Below are 26,401 nucleotides of genomic sequence, written 5' to 3' on the forward strand. Positions count from 1 at the left end.
AGGTTGAAGAGGAGGGAATGGGGAGACATGGAAGGGCCGGGTGAAAATAGCATCCAGATACTAAGCTTGACAAGTTGAATTGGATTTATAGTCCTGGTTACAAACAAGTTGTGAGCAGGTGACTAGTTTATTACCAGAGCAGACCTCTCCTTAGCTAACTTTGGCTGTGGTCAAGGGCAGTGTCTTACCTGTTCAAGTTGGCTTTCCTACCTTGTTTTTCTTGTCCATGCAGCTAAGCGGTGTGGACACAAGTTGATACTGAATAAAGACTGAGAGGGGTATTGCGTATTTTCTTCTAAAGGGATTTGAGGAATGGGAAGAACATACAATTATTTTGAAATATTTTTTGTGCAGTCCAAATGCAATAATTTTGCAGTGCAGAAATGCCTGAGATGAAGGTACTGTGTGGGTGTGCAGCAGGTTGCAGAAATGCATCAGATGGCTAAGGCATCAAAGAACTTTCTTTAATTGGTGCTGATGGTGTTTGTCCTCTTTCTTTTAGTTGTTTGCCACAGCACGATAGTTCTTCCTTCACTGAAGGCTAGCAAATATATTTCATTGAAAGCAAACCCATAGTCTTTTTCAGTTTTGGGGTTTTTTTGGCGACTTTTTTGTTTAACTTATACATTATGCTAAATTCACCCTTAACGAGGGAGAGAAGTATAGGTAAAAACAGGTTAGATTGTAATTCTTGAAAATATGTTTAAGTACAATATTTAAATATTAGATATAGCTATAATAAGAGGTAGGTATGGCTAGTAAGAGCTCTACAGACACTTTTAATCTTGCTTAAACACTGTTGTAATCCACTTTTTTTTTTCCAATGGAATGGTGTTTGTATCCATGAGAAGATCACTATGGTGGCAATTAAAACTGATGTGCACTGTTAGTAAACTGTAGCCTATTAAGCAAAACTGTAGAAGAAAGACTTTTTTTTTTTAATAATGTGTCAAAATCAAGTCTATTTTAAATATTGAAGTTAGTTTTCCCTGTCTTATTTAGGAGCCAAATACTGAGTTAAATTCTTCCTTTCTGTATTATCAAAATATTCATTAAAAAAAAAATCTTTAACATTTGAGGTAGCTGTACACCTACTAAATTGTGTTTAAATTATAATACAATTTTTCTGGATATTTTTGGCACTTACCTCTGTTCTCCCCAAGTCTTGTTCTCGCTTTAAAAAGCTGTGTCCAAGCTAGCTTCAGAGGCAGTGCAGGATGCAGAAAATGAAAAAAAATTTTTTTGCAGCCTTTTTCTTTTGTAGTAGCTTGGCTATGCTAGTTAAATGTTAAAACATTGATTATCACTAATTGGTGGGCATTTTAAATAAATTTTACTGCAGGGAGGAAATTGAGAACAAAGGAGAATCAGAAGGTGAAGAGGATGAGGAGGACGCAGAACCCTGCCTGACTGGAACCAAAGTGAAAGTAAAATATGGACGTGGAAAGACTCAAAAAATTTATGAAGCCAGTATTAAAAGCACAGAAATTGATGATGGAGAAGTTTTATATTTAGTTCATTACTACGGTTGGAATGTAAGGTGAGGATAACATTGCCTTTCATTTCTTTGTTTGTTAAAAGGATTATTTGAAAAATAATTTTTGTTTTTAAGGAAAAAAAAAAGAGAAAGATGATCAGCAACTTGGCTCTGAATTGAATTATCAACATGGTAACAGGATCTGACTTTGTTACACTTGTTAGTAGTTTTGTTCATGGTATGACACTATTTCATTGAAATCTCAGAACGTACTTATGTGTTTCCATCTGGATTAAAGTGAGTAATCCTCACTCCTCACAGGAGTATCCCTGTAATTTATTGTGTCAGCACTATCAGACTTCTTTATTTAAGGGAGACATTGATAATGGTGAAGACATCTACAATTAAGTGTATCAAGCACTGAAATTTTGGCAACAAAATTTATTCTTGTATTGAATGTTAACTGTGATTATAAGGAGGGTTGTTACATGTTGAGGGGGTAGGACAGGGCTTAAGCGACAAAAAACTACAGGAAAAAATTCATCAAATGCTTCTTGGCAGCCATGCTTTACATTTAGTACTGCTGTAGAAATGGCTTTTTTGCTGTTGTTGAGAGCATTGTGATGTAGACAAAAATACCACAAAATTGATCAATTTTTTAAAAATAGAACACTTCTGGTATGTAACTTGAGGTGTTCCAAATCCATACATTTCTAAGTAAACTAAGCAAATTTCTGTATGGCAACATAAAGTTGGGGGGGGAATGTTCCCCAAATACTTACACGTGTCCCTTTACCTTTTTAATAACTCAGGAGATTTTGAAGAGCATTAGTAGCATATTTGTGCTTTTCAGAATCTCATCCAGTTTGTTTCCATAATTTAAAAATTTTCCTTTGAGGAAAAAAAAGTGTATTTTACTGTTGAGGCGCAGCATGGTGAAAACTGCCTTTTGTATATGATGTGTAATAATTTACAAACTTTATAACTGACTGAGTCCCCAGAGTTCCAGTGCTTTACTAGCAAGAGACAGGGAAGATTGCACCTCTGTTCCCCCATCCCATAATTTTTTTAATGAGCTAGAAATGTAGTTCATCTTTCTGATGTCAGATGCTGCTTGTGTTTGTATGTGCTCTGCTTTCATACCTCTCCTTAATAAATATTTTCTGTAACTCAGTCTTTTAATCCTCATATTACAAACAACTTTTTATATGTAGTAATAATAGTATGTTGTTATTTACTTTTAGATATGATGAATGGGTGAAAGCTGATCGGATTATCTGGCCTGTGGACAAAGGAGGACCAAAGAGAAAACAGAAGAAAAAAACAAAAGTAATGGTTGTTTCAATAAGATTCTTGTAGTACAATATTTAATGATTATCACTGTTCTTTATTTAAAAAAACAAGCTATTCAGTCCACAGTCTAGTTTTTTAATAGAAGTCTAAAGCAAAAGGAGAAAAGATTTGATGATGAGCAGTGAAACAGATTAATAAATTCATTTCCCACCCCCCCCCCCCAGAATAAAGAAGACAGTGAAAAGGATGAGAAGAAGGATGAAGAGAAACAAAAATCAAAGCGTGGGCGACCCCCTCTGAAATCCACTCTTCCATCAAACACATCTTGCAGTTTATCCAAAACACCTAATAGTGAAGGTAAATCAGGAGCCAGAAGTGCACGGAACAACTTGTCAGATTCCTCACCATTACCAAATGGAACAGAAGGTACATCTGGTGCACTCGTGGTCTGGCATGCAAGTGCATGTAAACAGTGACGTAATGCAGTGCATTTATATGAGAACTTCAGTGAACACAGTGCTCTCAGCAGCTTTAAAGTCCTACTGAACCAGTCAGCATGCAAGCAATATAACAAAACAAATTTTTGGTGCAGATTTTACTCTATAAAAAGTAATACTTTTGATTTTAGCAGCACCTCACAGATAGATGAGATGTAGCTCAGGAATGTTTGATTCTGATAGAGGATCAAATGGTGAGTGATCTTAGTCCTGTGTATGCTTCTGAGGTTTTTTCAGTACCTTTTTGAAAAGAGGTTTGATTTTTATTTTTTACCTTTTTTTTTTCCTCCCTGTGAATTTTATTGAGGAAGTAGTTGAGCTGACAACAGCTGAGGAGCACAGTTTGCTCACAGATGAGCCATGGCATGGAAATGACTGTGCAAGTCATTCCATATTCTTTAGCCAGAGACTTTCAGTCCTAATCTTGAACAGACCCAAATCTAGTGGTGTAATGGTAGCCTTTAGTGTGGTAATTAAGTCCTCAACCTCAGTACTACATCATCCAGCAGGGTTGTTAATTATATACAAACAGCAGCAATATTTTTGGTCTTTCTTAAGCCTCTGTGAACAAGAACTGAAGTGAAATCACTGTCTCCTTTTAGTACAGGTCCCTGAATAATCTTCTGGTAATGTCACAATGTTTGCTCTGTGCACGATGCGTGTTTCGTGCAATAATTTAACAATGAAATGTCCATGTTGTGGTGTGGAAAGGTGGGGTTTTTTCTGTGCATGGAGGGGAGGAGGCTTGGGTTTTGTCTTTGTAATGGCAGGTGGAGGTGTCATTATCCCCAGGTAGATCATAGGAATCTGTAAAAGTATTTTTGCTACTATAAACTGTAATTTGTTTCTGTTGGCTTCTTTGGGAATAGTAGAAGTACTACTACTATTGTAGTTTCATAAAAAATTTTGAGTAAAAATAAGAATTGTAATAAGTGTGTTGAATAACACAGAATTTTGAAGTTTGGAATTGTTTATTGTAAACTGATGTTAATAGCATAGATTACTGACAAAAGGTATTTGTGTGGTTGAAAAAATAAATAGTGCTGAAATTGATGATTTAGGGTGCTGTTTCCTTCTCTTTTTAAAAATTTTTTGCAGACTCTGGCTCATCTGACAGTGAAGCAGATGAATCATCTGAAAAGAATTTGAATGAAGAATTTTCTCCAGAAACTTCAGAACTGGAAAAAAGTGAAAAACTACATGATGAGAAGCTAGATGAAGAAAACCCAAAGATTCCTTATGCATTGAAAGAAAGTGACAGGACTCAAGTACAGCCATTAGAAACACTGAAACTGGAAGTTGAAGAAAGTGAACAAATTGTTCAGATTTTTGGAAATAAAACAGAGCAAATAGAAGAAATCAAAAGAGAGGCTGAAAAATCACCTAAAGGAAAAGGGAGAAGGAGCAAGACAAAAGATCCCTGTTCAGAGAATGCAAAGATTTCACCAGGAAGCCAAGACGACGTGGCAAATGAATCTCTTGGAGAACCTGAAAGATTAGACATGTCTTCCTTGGACTGTAAAGAGATTTCCAGCACTACTGAAAGTGAAACAGAACCTTCTACAAAGGATAAGAAGCTTTTGAAAAGGAAAACTTTAGAACATGCATCGCCTGAGAAGAGAAATCGACGAGAGAGTGAGATGGAAGTGCCAAATATTGTATCTGAAGAGAGGACCAACGAATGTACTGGAGCAGAGGAATGTAGAGGGCTGAATGCTGAAGAGTCCCTCAGAACTGAAAATGAGGAAATGCCATCCCTGGTAGCAGAATCAGTTCAGCATGGTCAAGAGCTGAGGAATGAGAACTTCAAACGTCCGTCTGAAGAAAACGAGAATGTTCCCTTAAAAGATGAGGATGATGCAATGCCTCAGATTGGTCCTGAAACTTTGCTCTGCCATGAAGTAGACTTGGATGACTTGGATGAAAAGGAGAAGAGCAGTAGTGAAGATGCAATATCAGAAAAACCAGACCCTAATGCTTCAAATTCAAATCCATCTGCCTTACCCCCTGCCGTCCAGTCAAGCTTTTCGGTGGCCTCACCTCTTACTCTTAGTCAGGATGAATCACGCAGCATCAAGAGTGAAAGCGACATGACTATTGAAGTCGACAGTGTGGCAGAAGAGTCTCAAGAAGGTCTCTGTGAAAGCGAGTCTGCTAATGGATTTGAAGCCAGCACTACATCAAGCAACTGTAGTATAGCCGTGCAAGAGAGAGAGATTGGAGAGAAAGGTGAGTGTTTCCTGTGAAGTCATTCTCTGCTGTAATGATTTCTGGAGCAGTCTTAAGTCTGGTGTCACTTTGCTAAAAAGAGCTGGTTTGTTTTGTCTTCTGGGTTTAAATTTGTTGCTTATAAAGAGAGCTTGTAAGTAGCAGAAATATTTGAGGTGTCTTGTCTTTTCTTTTTTTCCCTTCTTATTTAGGTCAAAAAAGACCCAGTGATAGCAATAGTGGAACACTGGCAAAAAAACAAAAGCGTACTCCAAAGCGAACAAGTGCTGCAGCCAAAAATGAAAAGAATGGAACAGGTACATTCCTGGGCGGGGGGGGGAGAAGGAGAAGCTTTGCTGCCCTATAAACACATATAAGGGCCCACTCTTCTCACTGTTATCTGTTATTTCTACTGGGTGGGACTTCCTTGTCAGGGTTTTTCATGAGTATTTGTCATCATTATTGGCTGTCAACTGGAGAGAACTTACCAGCTGTGTGGTAGCAGCGTTACTGCGACATCTCTTGGCTATTTTTAGTTACTTTGTTAGGAAAAACTTGTATATTAGCAGTTGCTAAATATTTACCATTATGCTGATTTTTATATATTGGGTTGCTTATGAATTTGGTAGAGGGGAGCTTGTTCTGAATAGAAACATCTCCTTTAAAGTCTTACAGTGGGTGTTTCTCATGGGGAAAAAGTGCATTTATGAAGTGTGGAGAAAATGTTTGATGCTAAAGAGTAACTTTTCAGCAAAAGGAATCTTGTGTGGTTTTTATCTCAAGTATGTGACTATTTTTTAACTTGCTATAGAAATCTGGATTTTTGTGTTTTCTTTAGCTTGTTTTTGATGATTGTTGTATTGAATGAGTCAATATATTTAGTCAATAGAACTGTAGCAGCAGTTATAATTTTTAAATATCAAACAAAAATCTTAGTTACCTGACATACAATATTCAGACATATTTAACATGAAGGCCAAATACATTTCTCTTACTGCAGGACAAAGTAGTGACAGTGAAGACCTTCCTGTCCTGGACAGTTCAAGTAAATGTACTCCTGTAAAACACATAAATGCATCCAAACCACAGAAGATTTCTCGATCACCTGCAAGAGTGATTTCACCTCACATCAAAGATGGAGAGAAGGATAAACACAGAGAGAAACACCACCACCAGAACACTTCTCCTAGAGTATACAAATGGAGTTTTCAGCTCAGTAAGAATTCTTTACATGACTTGATTAGAGGGAATTTGCAAGAAAATTTGTTCAGAAAGAAAACTCTGCAAATTTTGAGATTCAAAATTAGGTGTAGGCCTTTTATGGTATAGTTATGGAAGAATGTTATCTTTCATGCTGCATCTTGTATACTCTTAAGAATTTGTTTAAAGTCACCTTGACAAAGCTATTTTTTCTTTTCTTCCCACTTCTAAGATGAACTAGATAATATGAGCAGCACTGAAAGGATCTCCTTCTTACAAGAAAAACTACAGGAAATACGCAAATACTACATGTCCTTGAAGTCAGAAGTAGCAACCATAGACAGGAGAAGAAAACGATTAAAAAAGAAAGACCGAGAAGGTAACTTTCAGATTTGCTTTATGCTTCCTAAGTTCATTTTCTTGAAAATACATAACTCAAAGCAACTTGAGTTTAATTGACAGTGTTTTGGGGTGGGGGTGGTGGGGAGGAGAGGAAAAAAAATGTTATCATCTGTTTATCCTGTTCATACCTATACATATTTAGAAAGAATATTTGTGGCTTTTCAGAGCTTGAACCTAACAAAAACATTCACTGACTATTTTGTGACTGTGGATTAGAAACTTGGACTTCCTAGTTAGTGCAACCTCGGTCTGAGTTTTCAATCAGTGTAATGACTTACCTGATTTAACTTTTCAATTAGTCTGTGATGCAGAAAGGGTAGGGTTACTCACCCACTTTGTGTGAATATAGCAGCCAAAGCAATTGACCAAAAGTCTGTATCAGTTTTCTGTGACTGTGCCACTTCTTTGAGGTCTTTTAAACACCCTGATAACCAAGGAAAGCTTCATTCTGTCGTGTACTTTGATAATCTGATGCTGATCTGTTGTTCTGTATATTCAGTGTCACATACAGGAGCGTCCATGTCATCTGCTTCATCAGACACTGGAATGAGTCCATCATCATCTTCTCCTCCACAAAATGTGCTTGCTGTAGAATGCAGGTGATACACATTTCTCTGCCTTGCCAGCAACTTGCTGCCATGGACATAAATCCTGAAATTCAACCACAGAAAGCACTCAACTGGTTTGACATTGCCAAGTATATTCTGTACACACTTCCACTGCTGGACTGTACCTGTTCTCCCCTCCTACCCTCTTCTGTTTAATTTACTGTTCAGAGAAATTAAGCTCATTGGTAACTGAAGGTTTGTAGGCACAATGTGACATGCTTGTCATTGTGTTTGTTTTGATTTTGTTGTTTTATTTGTTTTTACTTTTGTGTTTTGTTTTGTTTTTAAATGCAGAGAAAGGGCACTTATCAAATTTGAAAAGTTATGTCCAATGAAGCATTCAGGTGTTCTAGGGAGATCTTAGAAAAGCAAGTGCACCAAGCAGACATCAGAGTATTATCAAAAAGAATTGAGTAACTGCTGCACTTTCACCGAGCTGTACGTTAACTCTTGGTGAGTAGTTCCTCTTTGAAGAAGCACTTGCTATACAGAACTGCCAAAGTATGTGTTCAGCAATGTGCCCAGTTTTAAAGGTGTAAATGGGACAAAATAAATTGTGAAAGGAAGTGTAGTTGACTGAAAACTACAGTTGTAATAAGTCTTCCACTTTTTATAGGATTTTTGAGCACACAATTATGCAAATATTTTAATGTTTATTAATGTTTACAGTGGAATTGTGAATAGGTTTTCAGTGGACTATCTTATCCCTTGACAAAAATATTTTGTCTTTTTTCTATGTAATTTCAGAGTTTTTATTTTGTTACAAAAAGACGAAAAATGAAATATATAACAACAATGAAGTTATTTAACAAGATTTCTAAAGCTGAAATTTTTGTGTAAAATAAGGTATCTTGCAACTTGTTAAATATATTTATTCAGACATTGGATGTTGTATTTTTATGTATTTTTTAAAATATTAATAAAATTGGAAAAAAAAAATTCTAGGTTAGCTCACTCTTTTGAGAAAACATACTTACCAGTTATGGCTCTTAAGGAGGTTTTATCCAGTAGCTGTGCCTGTATTTCAAACGGGTCTGTCTACGTATCCTCCACAACGCAGATCCGTAAGCGGGCATCTGGATTAAACTATGACTTCGTTTGGAAACTTTGGCAGTCCTAGTACTTACGTTGTTTTGAGGAACAAAATTTATTGGGTTGCCCTTAAGATACTTTGTCACAAGTTCTTATGTTCGCTATACTGCCGAATGAATTTATATCTCCCAAAGTTGAGATGCAACAATAAAGTAAAGCAACTGTGTATGCTTTGTCTGTGGATTGTCCCACAGACAGATACAGTTTGTAAATAACTCTTCCAAAACCATGTATTTAAAACAGTTTGCATATACATTATGTAAAAAAGTGATTTTTTTATCAATTTTTTTATTCATGTTTGTACATTGAAAGGGGTTCTTAACCCCCTTTTCTGTGTTTAATATGCTGTAGAGTAATAACATAGATGCTCTAGACTGTATATCAGGATACTCTGGTTCACACGGCAGAAAGTCAGAACGAAACACTAGTGATGGCGTAGCATTACTAAAATTGATGTTTCTTGAAATTTCATTTTACAACATTTGTCAACTTGTGATTCCAATTCCTTCCATTTTCGCAGAAAATTAAAGAAAAAGTACTCTTGTAAATGCACTTTTTCTGTCTTTTCTTAAGCAAAGCAGAACTATTTCAATGTAACATAATATGGAGCTCACTAGACAGCATTAATAAAGGCCATGTTTTAAACATAGGCTTTATATTCTATTTTTATTTAAGTGATTGTTCTTGTAAATGTCTGGACTTACCTAAATAGGAAAATTAATCTCCATAAATTGTTGTAAAGACTTTTTTTCAGAGCTAACTTTTACTGTTAATCTTATAATAGCTATGAATAAAAAGCAATACTCATTTAAAAGGAAATAACATGGGTCACATTTTCTCAGATTATCTTCCATGCTTAATATTTACAGAAGTAAATTTTAAATTCAGTGAAATAATAGGATTAATTTTATCTAATGCAGATATCTAACCTCTGTCTACAAACAGTGCGAGATCTTAAACAGGCATATACACACACTCAACATGCACAGATGATGGATGAGCTCTGAACTGTCCGTACTTCGGCATAGACGTTCACACTGTGTACACTGACGGCTTGTTATCTCTTAGGAACGTTTAAAATATTGCACAGAAGAGTGAAGGTACGGTCCCGTGAAACACAGAAACCCATTCTAACAGATGGTTGCTCCTTGACATAGAGAACCCTCCTTCCCTCCTTCCCTCCTTCCCTCCTTCCCTCCTTCCCTCCTTCCCTCCTTCCCTCCTTCCCTCCTTCCCTCCTTCCCTCCTTCCCTCCTTCCCTCCTTCCCTCCTTCCCTCCTTCCCTCCTTCCCTCCTTCCACCTTGCACTAGTACTCATCAGACAGACACCCACTCCCCCAGTAACAACCACCATGACTACTCTGGCAGGAAACTAAACCTGCAAGAAAAGGTGATGACTTTCTGCCAAGCTACTGGCAAAGCCTACGGCGTGTTAATGATTTCCTAGTTTTATCTTTCTGGCAAGAAGCGTATCGGTTAGCCAGATTATTCAGTAGATGTTTAAAGTAGTTTCTATGAAGTTTAAAAATCCCATAGGGAAAAGATGATTGACTACATAATATATATGGGACTATCCTGTGCTAAAGGTGATATCAACAAGAAACCCTAATAGGTCTTTTATTTCTAACTTTACTATAATCTCTTTATTTCTGCTTTGTTACCATAAAATAAATTCCAGAGTGTCTTCCAATGCCTTGAATGAAAGTTTGTGCTGTCAAGGACACAGTACTTATGATTATACTGAATTGGGATTTTTTTTTTAATAAGAGATTAGGTATCGTGTTTGCAAGAGCAATCAAAATAAAGCACCCTCTTGGCAGGCTTCACACTCTTTCCTGCCTTCTAGTCTTCTGCAGTTTTTTCTCAAAATGATACATGTTATTTCAAGCTTAGTTAGGAGGTTAAAAAATATATATAACTAAGATGATGGGATCAAATACTGTTAGAACTGTTAACAGGGCTGTAAGAGAATTCAGACTCTCCCCCCACCTCTTGCAATTGATACAAAGAACTGTCAGATTTCTGTCAGATTCATTATTTTTGTATTGGCATATATCTGAAAGTGGGAAAAAACTTGAAATATTTGCATGCAAGGACATAAGGTAAGAAAAGATTCATTTTCCTGCTTGTTTTAGTTTTTACTTTCTTTTCATAAAGTGTACCAGCTACATGTATACTAATGAGATGTTAATGCCTCTCTAATGTGTAACTTTAGCAACACCCAGTTAAATCTCCACTTGTTGCTGGCTCCTCCATCAGATTGCTGGTGTTTGAGAAACCTCTTGCTTAATCAGTTTGAACAGATGGGGCAGGAGAAGCACAGATGTCGGAACAATAATAACAAGCCATTATTTCAACAGAGGTGAAACAAATTTACCGTAGTGGCTACCAGAATTACTCAGGATGGCTTTGATGGGGAGCTGGGAAGAGAATCTCAATATTGTCAACTCCTGTATCTCAGACTATCCACTCTTGCGAGAGCCTTCTCTCTCCAGAAAGGTTTGTCAGCCAGATGGAATGTCACATTAAAAAAATGAATGTTCTTATAAAATGTTCTTCTTTTCTCCATTAAAATTATTCTTGGATAGCTGAGGCGGCCAAATGGGTTTTCTGGGCAGCATTTACTGGAATTCTTTTACGGCAGTAAGTCTAAGAAATGATGTTGTTTTCCTTTAAAGACAAGAGAATGTTTGGTTTGATCACTTGAAACAAATCTGACAGATGAGCCAGAAGACAGACTTACAAGCTGAAACAAAAGATGTGTTAACAAAAGTATGTCAAGCTGTTTACTTCACTGCACCCTTAGGTTTTGCAGATACTGTGCACTAAAATCTTCATTATTTTTATTTCTTTGTACTTGGGATTTTATTATTTGCTACAATGTGCAGAAAAAGACAAATACTCACTGCATTGCCTTATCTTTTCAGTTTTCTTTAAATGAGTCTTAATTGTGAAAGCAGACTGTTTCTCACCCTTTCTAAGAATAGGACTTTCCTTGCTTCCTCTTTGTTTTGAATTATCTCAGCCCTATTTATGTTGCTATTCCTGCTTCCCATTTTCAGAGAAATCCTACTTTCTGTTTTGGAGCAGGGCTGTGCTGGTTGGTTCTGCTTCAGGTCTGCAACTACCTCCTATTTATATCAGTAGCCGCATCCTTTGCTTATCCTATACCAATAGTTTTCAAAGGTAAAAAAGTATTTGCCTCTGCTTTTATATGACACTTGGCTTTAATTCCGTGCAGCTCACTCATCATGAAAAAAAACCCACAGCAGCATTGTGACACTTATTTTCTCTCTTTCATTGCTTGCCAGTAAAGAAAATCAGCACTAGAGCTGCATTACACCTGTGAAAACCTGCAGGTTGTTTCTCAGTGGTGTGAGGTTAACTCTCGCTGTGAGCCTTGCTGGCGAGGGATGGTTACGTGTTGCTGGCAATGTGTCTTTCCCTGCTCTTCAAGTAACCCAACATTTCCATGCCAGCCTGTCAGTGTCTTCAGCTATTTCTAAACTGTTCCTCGTCTAATCCCTCATCTGGGTACAGCGTGACCTAATTTGCCATGAACCTGCCAGCTCTGCCAGTTACGTAAGGAGGGGTAAGATGTGGAATTTGTATGAAATACTTTGTTATATTGCACAACGGTGGTTTGTTTTGATTTTTTTTTTTAACAAGCCACTTGTTTATGCACAGCTTAGAATTATCTCTTGATGCACATTCATTTCATTTAAAAAGAGGGAAAAACCCTAAACTCTCTATTCCTTGTGCTTACACTCTGTTTCCCACCCTGTGATCCACCATGCCATCCCAGCAGCTTCTCCATGGAGCATTGCTTTTTACAGTCAAGTCCCCGATTGCCTGCCTTAGGTCGGGTCTCTTACAATTGTTGTTTTCTACACTCTTCATTCTTTTTCCTTTTTCATTTCAGATCTGTCACCCTCCTGCCGTGGGCCCCTACAGCCAAGCGGCACCTCGCCTGCCATGGCTGCTCCCTGATCACCTTTGTCACCTGCCACAGCATTTCGCTTCCCTCTCTGAGACATCCTCCCTACGTGCCCTGAAGGCAATAAAAACCTGTAAGAAACCTGTGCGTTTTTTTCTTTCCTCCACACACGCTGACCGCAGGACCCTCCCTCCCCCGGCCCGGCACACCCACGCGTGAGGGCGAGTTACCGAGGGGAGCCCCCAGCCCGTCCCTCAGCCCCTCCGCCGCCGCCCCTGCTCTGGCGGCGTTTCAAAGGCTAGCGCCAGCGCCCCCCCAAATGGAGGGCGGGAGCTCGGAGGCGGTGGCTGAGGGGGTGGTGGCGCCTGAGGGGCGTTGGCCGCCAGGGGAAGGGCTGCCCTGAGGCGGCGGGAGAAGCCGCCGCTCCCGCTGCTGTGGGGAGGTGGCGGCGGGCTGCACTCTCGCGCCTCAGCGGGCGCCGTAGGCCAAGCCGCCGCGCTTCTCACTGAGGGGGAGAGACGCCGAGGGACGGATTCCGGCGAAGGGCTAGAAGAGCCCGTAGGCCCCGGGGGACGACGTGGCAGGGCTGGAGTCCCACCGCTCTTCTCCGCGGGCCCCGCCGCCGTCCCCGGGGAGGAATCCGTGTCCTCCGTGGGGCACCGAGGCACTTTCTCCCAGAGATCGAAGCAAAAATGCGGCAGGAGAGGCAGCCAGCACCCCTCTCCTACCGATAAGGTGGTTAGAGCTATGCCCTGTGCGAGGGAGGCTTGAAACCCTCCTCTCTCAGCCGTGACTCAAAACGGAGTTCCTGGCAGGTCCCTGGGCCAGCAGCACGCACAGAAATTCAACATGTGCTTGGGCAGAAAGGGAAAGAGGTGCCCAGTTCTGTCTCCTAGTAAGGGCAAGATCTGTAAAGTACAGAAATAACCACCAACTGGATTTCTACTTTGATTATTTGAAATTTAGATAAGCTCCCCTTCGTGTTACATAAATAAATGGCAATATATCAAGCGTAGTGCCTTAAATATTTACACAGTGAGCCCAGCTCCCTCAGCAATCCTCTCACTTTCCCTCAGAGAAGGCCCAAGTTACAGAATAAAAAATTTTGACCACCCATAGTCAATTCAAGCATTGCGTAAGTGTAGATTTTTTAATTGTCTTTTAGAGTGATTTAGGCTCTTTCATGTCTTTCAGTTACATCTGTTTCTGTATGTGAGAAATCCTAGGAAGACTTGACCATCATTTTACAGTCCTGAACTACTAAAACTTGAATGCTGAATGCTCCCTGTTGCATTTACAGAAAGAACCAAACACCAAAAGGCTAAAGGAGCATGATGTTAAGGTAAAACATAATTTAAAAAACATTTCTAATGTTTAGCAGAATTTATTTAGAGTTCTTTTTAATGCTGTCTTCTCAAAACTCTGTGTGCAAACATGATGCAAGTTTAGGTGTCACAAGCTCTAATTGCTTTTAGAGTTTGGGCCAGACTCATTCAAAAAATTTTGGAGCTGAGCTTAATGGACTTCCCAAGATTTGAACTAGATTCCTCAAATGCTGTGTGCTGACCTCCTAACCTAGCTAATAGAAAATGCTGAAAAAAGAGCTGTTGCTTAAACTCCATTCTCAGAGTTAAGTATTTAAAAGTACAGAGGAATGCCTCCTTGCAGTGAAGTCACAGCCACAGTCGATCTCTGGACATTAGGTATTTAACCCACACTTTCCTTACAGAAGACTGCAGTTGCATCCTTTCCCTGCCTTCCAGATAAGAGCTCAGTAGTTGAAGTTCTCAGTGAGGGTTACAGAAATTAGGACTTTGCTCCTATCCTTGAAAGAATTCAAGGAACCTCTATTATAATCTTCCAGATGATTGATCTGATCACTCTGCCAGAACCATTGATGTACAGGGCATTCTGGATCAAGATTCTCATTTGACCCTTCCTGTTGAAATTGTTCTGTTTTCTGTGAGCTGACTAGTAATTGCACACTTCTGTAGCCTTTTGGATCAGACACTCATTTCAGAATGAAGGATCTGTGTTCCTGTCTCTGCTGCTATGAATGTCACCTCCAAATGAGTGTCTATTCACTAGCCCAGTTTCATCAAGCCATTTTTTGGCAGGCTGCGCTGTTGTTGCCTTCTCTCCCCTCGTGCCTCCACTCCAGCTCACTTTTTTCACAACTTTCTCAGTACTCCTTCCTCAGCAACACTCCATTTTTCACCCTTTGCTCCTCCTCCCATCAGAATTGGTTCTATTCCTGCACCTAACCTAATAGGCCTCATCAAGGTGATCCACCTACTCTCCACACACCTTATCTTACGTAACTGTTGCCTTTCAGTTAGGATCCACAGACTAAGCTGTATACTCATTTTTTGGCTGTGCGTTTCATTATGCCATGTAAACTTGAAGCTATTCAAGAGGAGGGAAGGAGAACACTCCAGATTAAGCTATGCCATGGAGGTTAGAATACTTGGCTGGGAGAGAAAACATGCAGCCTGGCTTGCCTTCATAGGCATTCCTAGCCTTCAGAGTGGACAGAAATACAGATTCTTGCATTTGCAGATAAATATTTTTGAGAAGTTTTGTTCCAAGGAAGAAAGACCAGCTGCAACACTTTGCTAATACATGCTGATCAAATGTGTGAGAGGTACTGAAACACTGTCACTGATCATTCTCAACCCACAAGTCCTGTTAACAAAATCTTATGAGGTGCTGTTTTCTAAATAACATGATTTGAGCCAGCCATTAGGATGTGCTGACTCACCAAGGAAGCAAAGGGAAGTTGAAGCTCAGCAAAGCAAGTTAACCTTTTAAGAAAGTATTTGCTGTTGTTTTCTGCAGCACCTGGATGCACTTTATTTCCAAGCTAAAATATATTTGTATCCTCTTTCTTCCATCAGTCACCTGGACTGAGAGAAGTGGAAAGATTGCAACATTTTTTGAGTGAAATAGAGCTAGGGCAAAACTGGTTATCCAAAAGAGCGAGCCAGTGACTCCAGCCTTATCTGCATCTTTGTGCAGTAGCATTGCAACTTATTTTCCACTCTAGTTAGCTTTGAAATAGTCATAATTAGCAGGCACATTGGTAAATAAACTGCAGTCACTATAAGCACATCGCTACTGTGGAAGTCAGGAGTTTTTGTCTGGCCAACTTCATTCCAGGGTATCAACCCTATGCTTATACTTCAGTGACACCTTTCATCCCACCTGTTTGTTTTAGTGAGCATAGGGAGAGGCAGTGGGATATGTCTGATTAGATTTTAAGATTATACATTTTCCTTGCATAACAGTGAGTTACGGCAGCTTAAAAACTGGAGTAAAAGGAAAATGGGGAACCTGAAAGTAATTTACTTGAACTTTTTTTTACAGTAAATGTCTTCCATATTTAAACATCTTCCTACCCCCAAATCCCCAAACACAGAAACGTGAAGGAAAACGGATTTATTTTTCAACCTCCCCTCACTTCAGCCCCAGAAGACGCAAACATCCTCAAATCCCAGCACTTAAACTCTTCAGTCACTTTTCTGAGCAACTACTCCCTTTGTATCTCATTATGCAGTGGAAAATGGGATAATTTCAATCATGCATTACTTTCAAGTGTTTTAACAAAAAGACTGCTTTAAAGAAAGCCTTGAAAATTTACTATGGATATATTATTTCTAATTGGCCATAACATTTGTGGCCTAATTGTAGCAAACAATCTAGACATCATTAGCCTGCAATTCCTTTGAAAACACAGGACATTGGAGACTTGCTGCCTTATTTGGGGTCTATTTTAGCCTTTACTATTTCACAGTTCGCTCTTAGCCCGTGTCTTGTAACCTTGGAGATGGCTATGTAGGAAAGAGTTGTGATAGGGCTAGTACAAAACACATGTAAATGAGACTGTAGGAACATACTTGTTTCTTCCACCTCTGAAAGGTGTATGAACAGATTTCTGTGGAGACCTGGGGCAGCTTTAAGCAGCAGCAAACAGAGCAGTGTCCAGTGCAAGTGGCAGGCATACTGTGCTGCAGTCAAGGCCTAGTAATCCACAGCCTGAATAGCTGAGAGTTTCAGTAGTAAAGAAAGAAACAGGCAGAAAATCATTCTTTCAAACTGCTGCTGGAAATAAAAAGCAACAGAGAAGGTAACAACAAAAACCACCATGTGGGCAGGTTTCCTGCCATTTTTGTTCCTTATTGTTGCCTTTCTACCCAACAACAGAATCTGGCAGCTGACATGAAATAGCTTTGCTTCAGTCTTCATCACTTGAAATCTCCAAATCAATACAGTAATCCTGATGTTCACTTCCTTTTGTTCCTGTATTTTATTAGTTAGAGCCAAGATAAAATGTGCCTGTTTGTTAGGTATCATTCTACTGTACTAACAATCTGACTGCAGGACTTCAGCTATAAAGATCCTTCCAAAGGCCTGGTATGTATATTCTAAACCACAACATCAGAACAGTTAGCTCCCACAAACTTCTCTCTGTACTCATCCAGCAGCAGAACACTTGTACTTTCTGTTGGCATTCACACCATTAAAGGAGAAAACTGCCAGCAGGCTCAGTGCTTGGAGCGCATCACGCTTGCATCAGGCAAGGAAGCGGGGTTTGGAGGACCACTGGGCTTCCCTGAGGGAAGCAAGGAGGGCAGAGAAGTTGCCTTGGGCACAGGTGTTGGTAGTGACACACTCCTGTCCCTTCTAAATAACCTGGTGAAACATGAGGCAAACATAACCTAGGGGTAAGCTGGCAGAGCATCCCTGCCTACTTGAGCTCGTTAGCTACAGCAGTTGTCTGCCCTTTACAACCACCCTCAGCTTGACACTCTAATCACCACCATCCAGCACTCCAGGAGTCAGAATGATCACCAGGCTCTGTGAGGGTGGCTCCACAGAAGTTCTTCCTGAATTAAGAGAAATAACACATTCACAAATCCCCAGCTGCTGAAATAAAGTCACTAATTCTGTTATCTATCAGCAGCTTCAAGCAGTAATGAATAAGCAGAACTCTGTAGTAGCTGAGAAGGAATGAGACCACAAACAAAATGCTGTTCTTGAGTGGTGTCCTAAAGATGCATCTTTAGAAAAAAAATACATGCAAGTGTACAGTTCCCATTTATTTTACTTAAGTAAAAAATCATACTTCCCATATTATACTTTTTTCATCTGAACCAGTCCTAGCAGAAAGGCAGTATAACCCCCACCACCCTTGACATTTAAAGATACCAGTCTGTGGGCCCTGGAAAAGTTTGTGTCAATATTTTACTCCATTGTAGAGTGAAAAAGGGCTCAGAAACAGACTCCATTGCCAGTCCGCTGTGACTAACTTCTTGTTTAACCCTTCATGTTTTCCACTGTCTGAACAGCATCTAGAACTCTCTTCTGAGTTGCTGGACATACATCCTGACAGTAGGAAATCCAAACTGTGTTCTTGCCTAGTGAACACTGACACTGCTTGTAAAGTCTGAACAGAGTGCTCGAGTCTAACGAGGTTGGCCAAGCAATCCTGCTTTAGCTGCCAGAGCTTCGTTCTGCTGAATATGGTACTCCTGAAATCTCATGGAGATCCTCTGTGTCATTTTTAAATACTTCTGTAGGCAGTGGTCTGAGCAAGTCATCTAGAGGAAAAGGGACACAAAACACTTCAAACAGTAATTAAAACACTTCCCCAAACAGGACCCAAAATATAATCATATACAGGGATAAATGATTAGGTGACTACATCTCATATGCTGTGTTAAGCCTCAAGATGAGGGCCTAATTGTGCACAGCCTCTCTGTGAAGCAGAAAACATGAGGTTTGGCTTGAGGGATGTCCGAAACATCTTTTAATATTCATTCTCATATGAAGGTATTCACGGAAAACATCTCAGATCTAGGAGATACTGCCATTTCATCCTTGGGCTCCTCTTGTGAAATTAAGTATATAAAGCATTTTATTTTGCAATAAATACAAAATCTATTCAATTAGTATATTTTTAAAATTCTCTTTACAAACACATAATATTTTTGACAGTCAAATATGATCACTGTGTGCTACCTCAGTTTAACTTTTTTCGACCTTGTCCTGTTAGCCCTATCAGTCTTCTTGTACCTGCTTGGTTAACCTTCAAAGGCAACCAGAGTAGTACCCGCTGAAGTTCTATCAGGCAGCTGGGCAGGCAAAGAAATACCAGGGCCTATTCCACACATAGTATTGTTTTTTAACTTTAGAGGCTTGGGTTTTTTTCTTTAAGTGTAAGAAAGTTAGATCTATTTCTGAGCAACAGTTCTACCAGTCAGATATTCTGTATCACGGTTCTAAACCTTGCTATCACTGTAAAAGTTAACAAATTTAGATAAAGGAAAGATGACCACTTTGCATGATTACTAGAAAACCAGAAATTGCTTTTTTTATTCTCCTCAGTTTAAAGGGACGTGAAAACCAGAGGGGCTGAAAATGAACAAGACAAAGTAACCATGCAGCTATGCACACCACTCGCCTTTCTCTCTCCTGGACCTGGCATGAGCTACAGCAAAACCTGTTAAGCAGGAGTTCAGTCTCACTAGGAAACAAATTCCTGAACTACCCAAAGCCACTTCTCCCAGAGGGTGTGGTGTTTGTGATATGGTGCCTGGGGAAGTCCAGACTTGCAGGACAGATTTGCTGTAGGGAAAGAGGTCAGAAGCTTTTTTTTTTTTTTTTTCCAAATATAGATTCTCAAATGAGAATCATGGAGGTATTAATCTTAATTATTTAATAAGAAAATACAACTTTAAATAGGAACATAGGAATTTCCATACCAGATCAGACCAGTGGTCCATCTAGACCAGTGTCCTGTTTCCAGCAGGGGCCAGAGCCAGATGCTCTGCAAGAAACTCCTTAATGGACAATTATGGATAAAGCTTCCCATAAGAAAGTTTCTTCCTAACCTCCATCGTTAACAGACAGCTCCTGTACTGCCCCTTTGCAGAAAAAGCAGATTAGAATTTAAAAATATTATTGGATCTAAGTGATCCAAGTTTAACTTCCCTCCAATGAGCATTCTTTGGTTTTGCTTCCCAGGTCTTTCATTAAAGACTATATGAACTGTTATTTTTAAAGAAATTCTAGTAACACTTTTGGTAGCAGAAGAAAGAAGTATAATCCTCTACTGGAAATCAAATACCATCCCAGAAAGGTAAAGAGGTTGTGCCAGTAGCACTTCTGTCAGTTCTGTTAACTGACACTCCTTGTATTGTTCAAGCAATTCAAAAAAAGCTGGTAAAAGACAATAACAAGACCTTATCCAGAGTAATTTTGACCTCCTATTGTCAATAAAAATTCTACTGAAACAGATGCAGAGAAGATCAGGGAAACAAGGAATCTGCCTTGGGAAGCTAAGAGAGCTTTCCTTAGCACAGCAAAACAAAAGATGAAAGGAGACATGATTTTTGCCTGCGCTGACTCCAAGGAGTCAGAAGATACTCAAAAACAATGATTAGTTTAAAACTTTAGGGGTTTTTTCCCTGCCAGTAGAGTCAAGCAAAGGTTATTAGACTTTTAACCAACAAAATTACGAGACTTTGAAACAGCCTCTCAGCAGGAGAGGAGAGGCAAAAAGCCCACAAACTAATCTTATCAAGAGCTTAATCTTTTTTGTAGATGACTATGTGATGGAGCTCCCTGCAAGGCAGAGAAGTGGATTTAACAGCCAGAGCTTTGGAGGCCTATGTTTCTATGACTCACTACAACGCAGGAAACATGGGTAAGTAAACAAGTATTTCAGCAGGATTCTACCTTCAAAAAACAAGATGCAGGCTGTAGGTGGGCAACTTCCATGTCCATAAAGATACCACCCATCAGAAGTCAAGGCGCAAGAACCTCCACTGATAGCTCAGAGAAGGAAACACACAGAGTTGCAATAAGCAGCCAATACTCAAGTGAGATTGGAAAGATTCTCTCTGTGTGTATGTACTGAAAAGACAACAATGACAAAACCTCAAGAGGTCCTAGCTCACAGTTTGTCTGTAGCTGATGATTTAACACATCAAAAGCACTTGGCTTTGGTTTCTTTTTGTAAACAGACTGCTAGGGTACAAAGAACTATTTGTCATCACCTTTGGACTTACTTAGAGAAGCAAAACTACAGACAAGCTATTTCCCTTCCTTCCACTAACTCACCTTCTTTCTCACTTGAAGCTACATGCCAGACACCTACACTCCACTAAGGACTGCTAACAAGATTTTTAAATACTTGAAAGATCAAAAGTTCAAGTCGTTCCTGAAATTTGAATGTTACACAGCAGTTCTACCAAAAGGTCATTAAAAGCACAGGAAACATTTACCTACCTCTTCTGGTTTAACCTCTCTGCTAGTGAAATCCTTTATGCAGTCCAGGAAGCAGTTTTCTGTAAGTTTATTGTATGTTCCAAGAAACTCCTTGAACTATAAATAAAAATTGAACAGACAAGGAGTATTAAAAAAGTCTGCATTAATTTTTATACACAGCTGCATGGGCTAGCTGGTGACACTAACATTTAAAGGATGAGTCACTAGAAAAGTTTACTATCAAAAGATTTCAGCACCAAATGCTGATAGTACTCAAATCAGATACTAGACTGCGTCGGTCAGTGATCAAGTGTTTAAATTTTGGTTGCTACAGAATTAACCTTAACTAAGATAACTTCAACCTTTTGTCCTTCTCCATGCCCTACACCTTTTACTCTACATGACAAAAATAAGATCTTCAAACCCACCACTCACGAATACAGCATCTTACCTGCTTGATCTGATCAGATTCCGATATTTGGCCAGCCATGTTCTACCACCTGTGATTCACTCACCTATTCTGAAGATAAAAAGTAAAGTTTCACACAAAAAGCATAGACATGAACAGCAATATTTTATAACAGAATGGAATTTTATACGTCCTCGAAGTGTGTTTAAATACAACTTCACTAGCAGACTTTCAAGCCATCCACTTAAATAGGTAATTTTCTTTCAAAATGTTTTCAGTTACAAGAAGATCCAAGATAATGCCAGGTGTGAAACCTTCCCAGGTCCACCTGTTAACTGCTGTCCTTTAAATAAGGATTTCAAACAGTTAAAGTAACTTTATAAAAAGTCTTTTATAAATGCTTTCAAATTTACAGAGTAAAACTAGGGCACAAGTCAGGGGAGAAGCAAGCAATAACATTCTCTAGCCTTATAGTTTCAGTGACTTTAGATGTAATCTGTAAAAACACTAAGAAAAAAGGCAAGTATAAAATTGTAGCCACTCTGAATAGATGCAGCATAAGCCAGCTTGCATCAGAGAAGACATCTGGTTTCTGTGTAGCTGCATTCCCACCAAACACTTAAACTAGAGCAAATGTTCTGGTTGTTGAATATAGCGAATTAAATGCAAGAAAACATAAAAGAATGAGAATGGCCTTAAAGGAAGTGAAAGAGACAAAGAAAAAGGGAAGAATGAACAGCCATGGATCCAAGAATTTAAGCAAGAATCCTCAAGGAAGACTCACATTCCTCATCCACCACGGTAAACAAGTTAAAGCTTGAAAAGATCCCTGCAGGTTTCCTAAAAGAACACTGAAATCTAGCTTTCCTTTTCCCTTAATTTACATATTATCTAAGACCTATCACAGATGATAATGCAAGGTAATATTACATGTTTAGGAGAACAAGAGCCTTCAGTTTAATTCACATCAACTTGTGGAAGAAAAATTAATACTGAACTGTAATCACTTTGTGAAAAAAGTTCATTTAGCCTTTTAGCAAGGGTTACTTATAATTAATCTTTTATTATGCTTTGCCAAATTTTGAGCAAGACATTCATGTTTTAGAAAGCTTAAACTATTCTAGTCTCTCAGCAGGGGAAGGGAAAGGGTAAGCAAGCCTTCTGAACACAAACAAAAAGACATTAATATTTATTTCTACAAAAGAAAACTAAGCAACTAAAAATAGCACCATGAAGCTCTCACAAGCATGCACTCTCCCTACACCCCCTCCCAGTAGCAGAGTAATTACAACATCTGCGCCTTAACATTACACTTTATCACTACACAGGAAATCAATTTGGGGATTGGATGTAAAGAACACATATGATTATTAAGATGCATACCCCCACAACCAAGAATTCCTCATGGGTAGATAGCAACACAGGTTACTTTTAAGGAGAACCTACAGAATATGGTTGCTGTTGTTGCTAAACAAGGTGTTAGTCAGATTAACGTAAACCTCTAACTTGTTTTAGGAGAAGTGGACATGACTGTCATCTAGGACAACTAGTAACAAGAATAGCAACTCCACTATCTTGTTTCTCAGCCTGTTAGAAGAATAATCAGTGACAATTCTATAAAGTTAGTTTGAGTTGATTATTAAGCAGAGAGTTAAAAGCCACAGAGAACAGGAAAGACTTTTGTCCTTTCCCAAGCACAGAAAACTAAAAGCTTCAACTCCTGTCAGTGCCATTTTCTCACACTTGGTATTGCTTCATTACGCTTGTTTCTAACAAACCTCATCTTTTGTTCTTCTGTGACTAGTTTGGCAAGCTTAAAATTACAGTTTTACTGAACTGCAGTTCCACAAAGCTTTTACACTTACACTTGGGAAATAGCTCTGATTTAAATCAGCACAATGGCACTCTCTGATTTGAAGTGTCTGAAGCACTTGTCCCCCTACAGGTATTTTAGACTTTCGACACAGGAGGCAGTGAAATTACATGGCTCTACTGCACCTCTTCTGTAGCTATAAATTACAAGCAGTTGCCTTAACATCTAAAAACATGCTACCTGAACATTCCCAGAAATGTACATATCTGGTTTATTCTTAAAGTATGTTAAATGTATAATTTCAAGTTTTCTTGTTGTTTGTCCCCTTTCCCTCCAGCCTGTGAAACAAGAAGAAAAAAGTGATGAAAGAGCCCATTACAGGGCTTGGCACCTCAACTAACACTCCACACAGCTTCTTACATAGCTGCTCAAACAACGCCAGCATGCTTCAGGTTTAAGCCTATGCGACTTGGATTATTTTCCTCTGGGCTAAGCATGATTTGAAAATTCAGCATTGCACTTTAAAGCTGTCACAGTGAAGGAAGCAGATATCTCTGAATAAGCCTCTGCAACAAGGGCCACATGGTCTGGACATGCTGGTTCACCAGGAAAGCAGCAACAGCTGGGAAGTTTCCCTTCCTGAAGGGCCCTGAAGCTCTTCCAAATATGTTTCGATGTTCTGAAGAGACATTCTTTTAAGATAAGCCTCTCTGAGCAAACTTAGCAGCTAAGGATAACTTGAAGTTTTGATTTCTCATGGTCAGGATTTTCCATCCTCTTTCCAAAGATAATAAAGGCTTTGGCCTAGTCAAATGTATTCTCTATGCAAGAGCCTTCCCAGCTCCCAGCCTTGTTTTAGAATCTGTAAAACACTTCTAATATTTGCTTCTGCTGTGGCTACCCCTCCCACAGAAACATGAAATCACTACGGAGCAACAGCTTTTTTTTAAGAAGCTAAAGCTAGTTTATTTAATAAAAATGGTGATTAGGTTAAGGATTCCTAGCTAACCCGGGTCAGTCATTTATCCGTTTAAATGGCAGAAGGAACAAGAGCCAGACCTACAGAGGTCAGAACTCTTCTAAAACTTTGTACATGTGGGAGCACAGCTTCCCTAGCTGCATCTCCAGATCTTTGGAAGCAGAGGCCTCACAGACATATTCCTAAACACTAATAACCGGAACAGAGCTTTTGATTATTATTACTGTACTGCTGGATAGCTGAAGAGCCTGCCCCCACTAACAGCCTGAGGTCTTACAGGTGAAACATGCACTGTAAACTACAGTGAGGCAGTTCCCCCCCCCGAGGTAATCAATGTTAGTGTCTATTCCCTAATCTCAAGTCAACAGTATCCTTTCCCATGGAAACTAAACAAGCCCTGTGTTGGGGGTTTTTCCTATCTTTTTGTGAGAAGCTACATTTTACTGGGGGAGAGGGGCTATGGAGGAACACCATAAATCCATCACACTTGTTATCCTGATTAACAACCTGCATTAGGTGTAGGTACAACCTACTCTATATGTACAAAGCTGCAATTTATTTTTTTAAACCTTCGCTTCCAATTGTACACACAGAACACCACGCAAGTGTTTCTGCAAATGTGTAAAAGGGATCAAAGAAGAATAAAAATATCAAGTCAAAGAAACATGTCAAGATAAAGCACCCACAGCTTGTGGAGGAAGTGGTTTTTTTATTGTTGAGAATTACTAGGCTAGAACTTGATATCAGATTAAAAAACCTCACTAATTTAAAGAGCTCTTTTAGTGAATCCAATCAAACTACAAATACCTATGAAACCAGCAGGCTGCTTAACTAATCACATAAAATTCAGGACAAGAGGCAATTTGATACAGGAGTCCTGGTGCTGTGTGCCCAGGTGACCCTCTGGCCTGCGCTAGCCCAGCAAGACAGCGGTGATGGCCCCGCAATGCCCCCTCCCTGCCAGGAGGGCACAACCCAGCTCTCCCCCACTCCCAGAGCGGGCACGGGCCGCTCTCCTGTGCGCTGATGTGGGCAACATGGTTACACAAAGGTTTTCCTCCGGCCCCACACGTGACAGTCTGTCTTCAAGGGCAGGTGGTGAGATGAAGCAGGAACTGGTGAGAAGGTGGCTGGATAAGATGATGTACCTGGTGCACAGGTTATTGTAATTCATCATCTTGTGGCCATGGACTAGACCCTGCTCTGAGGAAGAAGAGGTTGATGGTAGAAGTCTGCTAATGCCAAAGGTGAGTTAACATAGTAAGTCTGAAATCAAACACCTTGAGAGCCTCTCTGAACAGGCTGAGCACACACAAGGGGGTCTGTCCTGGGAGAAGACACATATTTCTCCATGAGCAGTCTCCTATTTAAGTTAGATTAGGCCAGGTTGATACTTATGACCCAGTAAGAGCCCAACCTGAGCTAGAGATAAAACAATGCCGATTTGGGGTTTGTTTTTTTAACTACATCCTGCAGTTCTTGCTTTCAAGGGCACCTTGAGTTTCTCTCCTGAGGAGATGCTCGCTGAGCCCAGCCCCGACCCAACAGCCCCAGCCAGGCCGGTGCGGGTACAGGAGCGAGCCCCTTCCCCCTCATCCCGCCGGGAGAGCACACCTCAGCACTAGAAAAATGCCCGAAACCGGGAAACTGGGACGGAGCTTTCTTCATCCATGGGACCTTTTCCGTCCCTCCTGCCCTGCCTCCCCACCGAGCACAGCACAGCGCCGCCCGCTCCCTCTCCCGGTAACAGCCGCTCCTGACGGCCGACCCCAGCCCGCCGCCCTCGCAACCCACGTCCCGCAACGCGGCACCGCCAGCCCCCACCACAGAGCTGACATGAGGCCCCGCCACCCGCTCCTCGGCGGCGCCGCTCCGGCCTCTCAGGAAGGAGCTCCGCTCTCCTCACCGCCGCGGGGCCTGCCGTGAGGCGGCGGGGCACGGCCGAGGGGCCACGCTGGGCTGCCCGGTCCATCCCGCCCGGGGCGGCCCCATCAGGAGCGCCGCTGCCCGCACTCACCCGGACCGCGCGGGAGGGGAAGGGAGCCCCGGCCGCAGCAGGCCCACTAGCCCCGCCGATTCGCCGCACGACGAATCAGCGAGCGCAGACTTACCAACGGCTTTACTCTCCGAAGCGCAGCGCTCTTATCTGCCCCTCTCGCCGCTCTACCGGAAGCGGGCGGGGATAGGGCGCAAGTTTCCTTCCGGACACTATTGA

The 26,401-nt window shown here is 40.3% G+C and overlaps 2 protein-coding genes and 1 long non-coding RNA gene across 6 annotated transcripts in view; 2 read left to right on the forward strand and 1 right to left on the reverse strand.

Annotated features, from left to right (window-relative positions):
- The window catches only part of ARID4A (AT-rich interaction domain 4A), a 49,984-nt gene extending 40,557 nt beyond the window's left edge, over positions 1–9,427 (forward strand). Inside the window, exons 17-24 of one of the 2 annotated variants that reach the window (XM_075753303.1) lie at positions 1,343–1,540; positions 2,722–2,806; positions 2,995–3,127; positions 4,366–5,496; positions 5,688–5,792; positions 6,476–6,691; positions 6,908–7,054; positions 7,577–9,427. In XM_075753303.1, the coding sequence (XP_075609418.1) occupies positions 1,343–1,540; positions 2,722–2,806; positions 2,995–3,127; positions 4,366–5,496; positions 5,688–5,792; positions 6,476–6,691; positions 6,908–7,054; positions 7,577–7,680 (2,119 nt within the window). In that variant the 3' untranslated portion in view covers positions 7,681–9,427. Of the gene's footprint in view, positions 1–1,342; positions 1,541–2,721; positions 2,807–2,994; positions 3,197–4,365; positions 5,497–5,687; positions 5,793–6,475; positions 6,692–6,907; positions 7,055–7,576 lie in introns of both variants that reach the window. The other variant, XM_075753302.1, reaches the window with a different exon arrangement.
- Positions 9,428–9,943: 516 nt separating this feature from the next.
- Positions 9,944–21,011, forward strand: LOC142601967 (uncharacterized). Its single transcript, XR_012835527.1, has 4 exons — positions 9,944–12,369; positions 12,700–12,847; positions 13,909–14,056; positions 20,320–21,011. It is a non-coding gene; the product is annotated as an uncharacterized LOC142601967 (long non-coding RNA).
- Positions 17,801–26,319, reverse strand: TIMM9 (translocase of inner mitochondrial membrane 9). 3 transcript variants are annotated; one of them, XM_075753305.1, is made up of 4 exons: positions 26,298–26,319; positions 21,437–21,505; positions 21,007–21,102; positions 17,801–18,314 (listed from the first exon to the last, which is right to left on the reverse strand). In XM_075753305.1, exons 2-4 carry the CDS (start codon positions 21,473–21,475, stop codon positions 18,180–18,182), a joined length of 270 nt encoding a protein of 89 aa, XP_075609420.1. In that variant the 5' UTR covers positions 21,476–21,505; positions 26,298–26,319; the 3' UTR covers positions 17,801–18,179. The 3 variants fall into 3 exon arrangements, with proteins under 3 accessions (XP_075609420.1, XP_075609419.1, XP_075609422.1); XM_075753304.1 differs by having other exon boundaries at positions 26,204–26,298; XM_075753307.1 differs by lacking the exon at positions 26,298–26,319 and adding an exon at positions 25,335–26,161.
- Between the last annotated feature and the right edge of the window lie 82 nt (positions 26,320–26,401).

The sequence above is a fragment of the Balearica regulorum genome, chromosome 5, assembly GCF_011004875.1.
Source record: "Balearica regulorum gibbericeps isolate bBalReg1 chromosome 5, bBalReg1.pri, whole genome shotgun sequence".
NCBI classification, from domain to species: domain Eukaryota; kingdom Metazoa; phylum Chordata; class Aves; order Gruiformes; family Gruidae; genus Balearica; species Balearica regulorum.